The 10,222-nt window shown below is 26.3% G+C and overlaps 1 protein-coding gene across 2 annotated transcripts in view; it reads left to right on the top strand.

The window, feature by feature from the left end:
- Nucleotides 1-9,999, top strand: part of LOC102680835 (protein phosphatase 1 regulatory subunit 3C-B) — a 14,337-nt gene extending 4,338 nt beyond the window's left edge. Inside the window, exons 2-5 of one of the 2 annotated variants that reach the window (XR_004151794.1) lie at nucleotides 4,961-5,215; nucleotides 5,591-6,103; nucleotides 6,431-6,959; nucleotides 9,893-9,999. Coding sequence is in view for 1 of the 2 variants with exons in the window: in XM_031515093.1 (XP_031370953.1) it covers nucleotides 4,967-5,215; nucleotides 5,591-6,103; nucleotides 6,431-6,601 (933 nt within the window). In the remaining variant the exon portion in view is untranslated. Of the gene's footprint in view, nucleotides 1-4,960; nucleotides 5,216-5,590; nucleotides 6,104-6,430; nucleotides 6,960-9,892 lie in introns of those variants that run through there. The other variant, XM_031515093.1, reaches the window with a different exon arrangement.
- The last annotated feature ends 223 nt before the right edge of the window (nucleotides 10,000-10,222 follow it).

Raw genomic sequence — 10,222 nt, 5'->3', positions numbered from 1 at the left:
ATAGAATTTTTTTTTATTAAAATCTTTTATATAAAAAAAATTATTATATATGAGTAAAAAATAATAACGAAAGATATATTAAATTTATATTAATAGTTTTATATTAATATAAAATATTTATAATATTTATAATATTAATAGTTTTATATTAATTAGTTTTAAAATTTAATATCTTTCTAAGTAATCATCATTTCATTAAGTATGTTAAGTCTTATTTGCTTCATTAAAATCTTAATTAAAATCTCAAGCATAATACATAACATTTCTTTTCTCTATATCATCCTAGCTATAATTATATATTTTTACTCACATTCAAGTCTTAAGTTATCGATCTATTATGTAATGATACAATTTGCATAATTATCATCGATATATTATTCAAACAAAATGTTAAAGTAAGTTACGTCGATATAAATAATTTATTCAACTCTTTCTCTTGTTATCACTATATTACTTTACGTTAACGTAATGGTTGATGATATTAACATAGTTTTCAGGCTGGGATAAATGTTTGTACGTGAAGATTAATTAAATACATGGATTAATTAATGGTTTTTAATTAATTAAAAATAAAAATTAATCGAAATTAATATCTGGTGAGCATTGATTCGTTGTAGACAAATAAATAAAAATAAGAAAATATTGCAATATTTTTGACTAATGGACATTTTTACTTCAATAATCGATTAAATATCTCATTATATTAAAGTCTTAAACTTATTTTCAATTTTAATTTCAAATAAATATTTTTTTTATTTATTTTTATAAATTGCATGTTATATACATTGTTTATCTTTGTAATTAAATAATTATATTTTGATTAATTACATGGAAATTATTGATTAATGAAGTTTTTAATCTAATCATAATTTTTTGAAATTTTTATGGCTCAAGAAGTCAAGGACTTGTACATTTCCTAACTTTATCGGATTAGTCGTAGTCTAATTCCACACATGACTCCCAATAACCCATGACCTTTCCTTATCAGTTGCGATTAATAGTAATTAACAATAGAAGTGAATTTCATCATAATTGAAACAATCATATTGAAATAATATATTACTTTTTGTCACATTTATATGATAAGGTCTGTTCAATATAAATTTTCTATAATCTCAACACGGATTAAAAATAATATTTTATCAATGTTAATGACTGAGAAATAATGCATCTTATCTATCTTTTACAGTGGTTCTTCGCTTACTTCAATAATTTATATGAAATCATCGATTTTAAAAAAAAATTTGTTAGTAAACAATATACTTTATTTGAAATTAGAGAAATGCGATTAAAGTGTCACATATGTATATTGCATTTTAAATCAAATGCATTATAGTATATATTTAATTTAATAATGTCTGCACACGAATTTTTCAAATTTTATGAAATTAAATATTAAATAAACAGAACAGAAACAAAAAAAATTTAAATATAGATCAAGTTATCTTTCAATTTAGCAGACAGTTATTTTAAACAATCGTCAATCGATGATGTCATAAGTTAATCCCTTTTGTAGATACACAAATATTTAGCATGAGTCTTGTACACATTTTTCTAGAGAACCAAAAGTTAGAAAGACAATATTATTTGCACATAATGCGTTTCCCATGTATCATAGATAAAGCAATTTCAAAGAGACAATAGAATTTTTTCCTTTCTTTCAATATGTATTAGATAGGATTTATGCAAGTTATTCATTCGTTCCCAACAAATCATGGTAAAGTCGTATGTCATAGAAATCAGACAATTGGCTTTGCTCCAAGGGCGTAACGCATCTAGGTGTATGTAGCGTTTTGAAGATGCGCCACGCTAATTTTAATCACAGTACTGTCCAAAATAGCACGACGACTGCGCACATTTCCTTCTCAAGTCACGAAACGTGAACATGCTTATTCATTACAAAACCATTCGTCCAAATTTGCTAACGATTTACTTTTGACCTTTTAAGTGTTGTTTAATTAGGCATTCCAAATTACTATATATACGCAATATTGATAATCGAAATCTAAGTCTAATTAAAAAATTATTTGGATTAGATTAAAAAACTATTTAGCATTATTATCTTGATCGCGTAATATCTTAAAATGATTCATTATAACTTATTATAAAATTCCAACAAAAAATTATGATGACATAATATATTGTCTCGTGCGTGACTAAAATTAAGAATTAAATATATATTTTTTATCGTCATTACGATCTACAAAAATATATAGTTTTTTTATTTTTTTATCAATTCAATATACAAGCTACTATTTTTTTATATTTTTTCTCCTTGTATGATATTTCACGTTTGCGCGAAAATAAGAATTACTTTACGCAACTGTTACATCATATTGTTTCTTACGTATGATTCTACGCAGATTTAGACACGTGATAATTCTACGATTGTAAATATTATATTATTGACAAATCGATAATCAAACAAGAAAGGTTTCATCAGCTTTTTCATCAAATAATGGGTCATTCACCTAATACGCTCTTTTATGGATTCTTTTCTTATTGGTCAAAAGAAATCACGTTACAAATTTGCGAGAATATTTATTTCTTGTATTTATCAATAACTTTTAAGAATAGCGGCGCCATGATATAAAAAAAAAGCACAAGACAAGTTTATCAGCAAGAATGATGATTTTGTATTAAAAAATTAATATCAATATACATATTTCGATTTCCATATATGTTATGTCATGCAAATTAAAAAAATGCAGAATAGCCATTTTAATTATTTTTCTTAAAAGTGTGATAAAATTTATATATACATATTTATTTAATTCGAATGAAAATTCATTAAAATTCAAATATGTTTTACATATATTAGATTGTTATTTCGAAGTACTTCAAGTTATTTAAATTTTTGAATATAAATCTTTTTTAATATAACGTAATACTTTATATAAAATTTAATACAAAATGATTATATATTTAATAATATTTAATAATGAGTTTTTATCATATCGAAAGAAAAAATTATATGATATATAATAATTTTAGACATGGAAAATTTCCTATCTAATATAGACCTAACTTAATCATGAACAACTCGTGAATCAAATTTTTTTTTTTCAAATCAATGCATTATCAACTGGGCAACAGTTATTTTGCAACAACTTGCAGAAATTGGACACGCAATAACAACTGGAAAATTTTATTATTTAAATATTGCAAATATATATTATTTTTTTCGATGAATTCGTAAAACTAAATAAGATAATCTTATATCAACATAAATAAAAGATATATATAAAGATCGATTTAATACGAGTATTGCAACTTTTTTGTGAACGTGACAGCAAGTTGAAAGTATCATTATGGACCATATAATAAATGAGATAAGCATTTGCCACTTTTTCCTCTTCCTTTTTTTCAGATTATATAGCTTGACCCTGACACTTCGTTCGCATAATGATAAATAATATTCAAGAGCAATTATTTTAACCTCGACCTTTTGTTTTTTATGAGGACTACTATATACTATTACATTTAATGCGATTTTTTTTTAATAAAACTATGAATTTTTTTTATAAAAAAAATAATGTAAAAAGAATAATAATTTCTTAAAACGATACTATTAAATTTAAAATTAAAATTATTTAAAGAGGAAAGAAGATATCTTCATTTTTTCTATAAGAATATAATAAAATTTTGTTATTGTAAATCGTTTATTATAAATTGATAGAGAAAATCTATTAAAAAAATAGAAATGATAAGTATCTCACAATAAATTAAAATATCTGAAATTCAAAATAATTCATGATATTGCTATAATACTTTTTAACTATATACGCGTACTTGCTTGGTTCCGGTCTGGTACATGTTGAGTCTGGTTCGCAAGCAAGTCTCGAGGGACAAGAGAAGAGACTATTGCCACATTTAAAGTCGTAATTCCACTCCAGGGTAACATGACCACACGCACCTATCCTGTCGCACAAGACACTTCACTGTGATAGAGTTGTACAAAATTTTCAGTCTGTACTATTCTTTGGAATAACAACGACTAAGCATTTTATCGTTTTATTAAAAATCAGTAATAAAAATAATAATCAATAATAATTCAACGTTATACGTGTCTCACGTAATCAAGAAGAATTTAATTAATTAGTAACGTAAGTTTGAAAAAACAATTATTATATATTCTATTTTGCACGATAACTTTTTTTTTTTATTGGGAGAAACTTATTCACAAGTTGGTCAATAGATTGAGTTATTACAAAAGCAGATAAAATTTTATTGAGATAGATGGATATAATTATGGATATAATAATTCTTTTTCTTCTTCTCTTCACGGTTCAGTTTATATATATCTCCTAATATTTATCGAATCCCAGTAATTTCGGATTTAATCATATCGTGGCCCAGAATGATTCACGTGATCTAACGACACGATCTTGTAATATTGTTGACGAAATTTTTGGCAGTGATCGACGCATGTTCCTCACTATTAAAGATTTGACGCTTAAATCATTCGTGCAATGCGAATTCCTATTTCCTCATAGCGATTCTTAAAAGGTCTTTGCGATATGAAATTGAATTCTCTTGTCCAATTCGTAAACAAAAAACATTCTGACAAATGATTTTAATAATTTGAACAATTATATAATTTTTTATATATAATAATTAATTATATAATTTGTTTAGATACATATTGTATTTAAAAGATTCATATTAATATTAATATATTTTATATAAAGATTTTATTACAAGAAAGATCAATGTTAAAAATAGAATACAATTCATATTTATATTATTTTTATATTATTTAATTTTTATTAATTAAAAGAAAGATATTTTTATTTTATTTAAATAAAATAAGAATTTCGTGAATTTCTAATATATAAATTTAAAAAATTAGAATATATTTATATTTTACGTCGTAAAAATGTTAATAGTAAAATAATAAAATTTAATATTAAATCAAATGAAAATAATAATTTAAAATTAAAAAAAAATTTTTTTCCAGATCTAAATGTGTTCCATAGCGATACCAGCTGAACTGCTTCTGGGGCATAGTCCTCCAGTGTATAGTTCGCTGCTATACAGTCCCTTGGTGGTAACGGCACCGACGATTACTAGCAGGTCGGTACCACCCAGAATAAGGCCATGCCTGTCATCTGGTTCCTTGGCCATAAATAACATTCGAAACAATAATGATGGCAGTAATAAACAAAAGAAAAAAGTAGTGTTTGCCGATGATCGTGGCCGTCCTCTTACTCAGGTATTCTTAATTTCATTTTTGTCTTTTAATTGTAAAAGAAAATAAAATGACTCTACCTGTAGAGATTTAGAGATTTTGGATTTTCTGTTTGTATTTAAATTTTTTTATGATTTATATGATTTAATTTTATAATATATTATTATTTTTAAATTTTACAATTATTAAATTGTTATAAATTAAATTGTTTTCTATTTTATGTTATAATTTTTTTTTCTTTATAATTATTAAAATGAAATTATGTCGTTTTATTTTTTTCAGTTTTATTATGATTTTTCTTTTACTCAAATAACATTATTCGTATATAATAATGAATTTTGTAATCAACAAATTAATATAAAATAAGATAAATTATTGTCTTTGCTTTTTTGTTTGCAGGTACGTGTGATGTCGGAACCGAGTAATGTACCACCTTTGTGGAGCACAGCTTATCTGGCTGGATTAACAGGGCGGCTTTTAAATTCGAAAATTGAGAATGATCAATCTATAGAACTCGTGTCACCTTGGCAAGTAACTTTCCCTCAACCGGCGAGCGATTATTTAGCCTTCCGTCAGAAACTTGATCAGGAGAATGTCAGCTTGGAAAACGTGATAGTGAAAGAATCGGAACAGTGTCTAGTAGGTACCATCAAGGTACGTAATCTGGCGTATGACAAGGAAGTCGTGGTCAGGGTGAGCAACGATTCTTGGAAGACACACGAGGACGTTCATTGCACTTATGTTGAACAACCGGGTTCTCCGGCCCTGATTCTTTACGATACCTTCCGCTTTCGATTAACTCTACCATTGAAATCAAACGTGATAGAATTCTGTGTACGATATCGAACCGATGGAAAAGAATATTGGGACAACAACGAGGAAAAGAATTTTATCGTTCGAAAAAAGTTAGAGGTATTATATTTAACATTAATTTTCTATATTTAAAAATCTATATACGATTTTTTTTCAGTGTTTTATATGCCAGTTTGTAGTTTCTATCTCATATATCTCTTGAGGCTATTGAGAAATACTTTATATTTTATTTTATACCTTGTCTTATATTTTTATTACATCTGTTATATCTCTCTACTTACTGAGAAGATTGAGATCTTATTCTATCCTATTCTATTATTACTTTTCTTTTGTTTCTTTATTTCAATTTCATCTCAATCTTGTCATTTATTGATACACAATATAATTGAATGTAATGATCTAAAATGTACACTTTTCATATTGTAGCCACGAGCACCACCCAAACGGTACGATATTCTGACAACGTGCGATGGCTTTTCGAAGAATAATAACCGAGATAGTATACCACGAATCACAGATGCAACAAAAGCGAACGTACGCACGTGGAGCGAGTTCGCATCCTGGCAGCATCTTGCGAATGATGCTCCATACTGGTGAATCTTTGTCACTGGTCACAAACGATGTACGTATGTCGTACGAATTCTTCCAATCTATTTGGTTTAAAGATCACAAGATGTAGACCATGCGGGACGAGGTGGCAATATATCTACGCAACGGCATGCATAAGATTGTCGTACGAAAACATCGTGTAATATTTACACGATAGCGTATATAAGTGTGGACATCAAGATCAAGAGAACGCAGAAAAGAGCAATGATAAAAAGAAGGGAAGCGATGGACTGTGATTAAGTTCAAATTATAAAAAGACATGCTTGAACGGAAGAAAAAGACAATAATCAGAAGTCGATAGCGCGGAACAGGCGAGAAAGGAGGCACTAGTCGCGTTACATTTATGGTAAGTTGATATTGCACATATAATACTTATAAAACTTATTATACATATATAACAATCCTGAATTCACTCTAACGAGTTTTGCGTTACATTATTTTATTAATCTTTTTATTTCGAGCGATATTTCTTATTAATAATCTTCAATAGGTAATGAAGATTAAAAATAGAATCAATTCCACAAACTTGGAATTTACTTATCATTACAGAGATATTGAAGATATAGATATAAGAATAAATAAATTCATTAACAGTTTATTAATATTAGATAATAATGTAAAATTCATACAATATTATAACATAAGTTTATAACATTGCTATATATATTGGCCGTATAAATATTTTGAAAGAGCGTCCTTGTGCATGATTTCAAAAAGAATCGTAGGAAAGGTAAAGGAGCGTCAATGTCGCTAATGCCAATCAGCATAATCTTATGATTCGAGTCGTGAGTAACGTTGTCGTGAGTAAGTAGATTCTTTCTAAAGTTTAAATCGCCTTGAAAATTTGCGAAAAATAACCATGTCACAACATATATCTTTTCTCCATCCTCATACGCACGTTTAAACTTTCTCTCTATAAATAACAATCTGGCGTGGTGCGACGATAACAACCGCGACCAACGAGTCGCCTGACTCTAATCGCCTTAACTAAAGGTTGTTACCGCGCCTGACAAGATATATTTGTTTCTTCATCTTCGTTTCTTTTTCACTCCTTTTCATTCGTTATGCTAGTTTCACAATCGGATCAAATTTTTATACAAGGAAACTGTATTAGAAAATTTATTTTAATTTTTGCAATTTTAATTTAGAAGGAACATAAATTATTATTTGTTAAAAGCAAAAAACAAGATTGCAATATTATATTTCAATCACTTTATGTACTAAATTATAAATATCTTTATAGGTCGACATTTTATGTATGTATATTTGAATATATTTGTATGTATATTGTATATATTTTTTAAAAAAAGAATTTAGAATTTACCTCTTACAATGATTTTAAATTGAATTTTGTGAGAGCACCTTTATGTCACAAGTTCCACAAGCGGACACTTGCCTCTGTTGAGTGCGAATGAACTTCTTTCAGGTCACGCGAATTCAATTAAAAATATTATTATCAACAAATTTACCATTTTACATCGCAGTAATTTAAAAATATGATTATATTTGTTTCTTTCATCATAATCATATGATCAAATGTTACTTTGCTTTATTTTTATGCATTTACGGTTACGGTTAAATGATATTGAAATTATAAAGTAAATATGATAAAGCAAACTTTTCAAGTTTATTTGATAATGCAGATTTCTTAAAAAAAAAATATTAATATTAATGTATTTTTTAATAATGTTTTATCTTAGAATCCTCTTTATATTTATATACATTTTTTAAATATCTTAAAAATAACGATATATAATTTTAGAATGACCTAAGTGATTTATAAATTGCAATGATTTCATGGCCAAAAGAATAAGTAACCGAAACCTTGGCCTACTGCCAGCAGACTGACAAATGTGAATTCATTCTACATACATATTAGAATAAAGTAGTTTATACTTAACTACACTTCCTTGATTCATGCAAAGTTTTGAATTAGATTAAATATAAACATGAACAATATATTGCTGTACAATTTATATTGATTAGAAATTTGTAAAAAAAACTTATAAAATTTAAATAATTTACATGTATTAACTAGTTTATGTCGCAGTTAAATTGATCTATATCATCATGTCACAATTAATCGTTCGAAAGCTATGATTGATAAATATAAAAATTCTTATCGTTTTGTGAACTAATTAAAATAGTTATAAATAAAATTAGTCCACGGATTAAAAAAAAAAAGACTATAAAAAAAATTAGTTCAAGGTTCATAAGCAAAAATACAAGTTCCTTAAAATCAATTTTAATAATGATGAATCAGTAAAAATTTTCTTTCTTTGTAGTTTGAAAAAATTATTTTTTTAGATGTTAGATTACTCATATAATTTTTTAACAGTTAATTGAGTATTTAAGACATTTTAACATACATTTTTTAAGTATCAAAGATTTACATTTTTTATATGTATATATACAATATAAAGCGATCTTATATGTATAAAACCGGTATGTATGTCCAGTTAAGGCGTGGTTAAAAGGTGGTACAGGATCATATACATATATCGCCTCACATTGCATATAGTTATACCATAACACGTTTTGTAAACTTCATAAAAACTTTAAGACGTCTAGACGTGTGGGTTGGCTAGATAATCTTGACACTCTGTATATCGGTCGTATTATTGTTCGTTATAATCATATTTTCAAAATTATGTATTTTTTATCTAATCGAAAATTAATTTTAATATAAAAAAGTATTTTATTTATGAAAGTTATTATCAATATTATTATTTATTATATATTATTGAATTATTATTAGATAAATAAAAATACTTGGATTAGATAATGATAATTATTGAATAAGTTATTTAAGAAAAATTACAAGCAATTAAGCATAATTCATGAATTTATTATTTATCGGTCAGAAATGATAAAAGTATGTCGATAAAAATATAATTTTATGATAATACCACTTAATTACATCATTGATTATTAATATGACTTTTATACACAGTAAACAAAATAAATAAAAATATTCTATACTTATATGCTATATCGCATATATAGCATATAAAGTAAACAAAATACATAATACATAAAATATATAGATTTAGAAAAATTCTAAAAATAAATTCGAATAAAAATATTAAATGTATATGTACATCAAAAAATGTATTTCTTATCAAATTTTTCGAATGAAAAATATTGTTAAAAGCTAAAATAACATTTATCAAGTATCGTAGACTAACTATAGTGGTAACCTTCACACTACTTGGCTATTAAACAATTCATTATAAAGCCCACAGTGACTAACTATAGTTCTTATTTCTTTCGTTTCAGATTGCAACGTGCAGAACAGACATATATAGTGTATATGGAACACAGGAACACACAATAACCGTGTAAGAGAGACAATGCAAACAAATACTAAAGATCATGGATCTGGATTGGATGAATGTTTGTTCTGAAGCTTCTCCAAACTTTCTACCAATTTGGTCATCATACATCTTCTCGTTCATCGTCTTCCTTCTTTCCTCTTCTGCTTTTCTGGAACTTCACTATCAATGGCTGAAGATGTCCATTAAGATAAATTTCCACCTTCGAATTGACCAAATCTCGCTGGTCTTGTCCGTTCCTTTTTTTTTTCTCTTAATATTATCTTCTTTTTCG

Source organism: Apis dorsata, unplaced genomic scaffold (assembly GCF_000469605.1).
Source record: "Apis dorsata unplaced genomic scaffold, Apis dorsata 1.3 scaffold_52, whole genome shotgun sequence".
Classification (NCBI taxonomy): Eukaryota; Metazoa; Arthropoda; class Insecta; order Hymenoptera; family Apidae; genus Apis; species Apis dorsata.
Note: the sequence above shows the minus strand (reverse complement) of the source record. Positions and strands in the feature narration are given on the sequence as shown.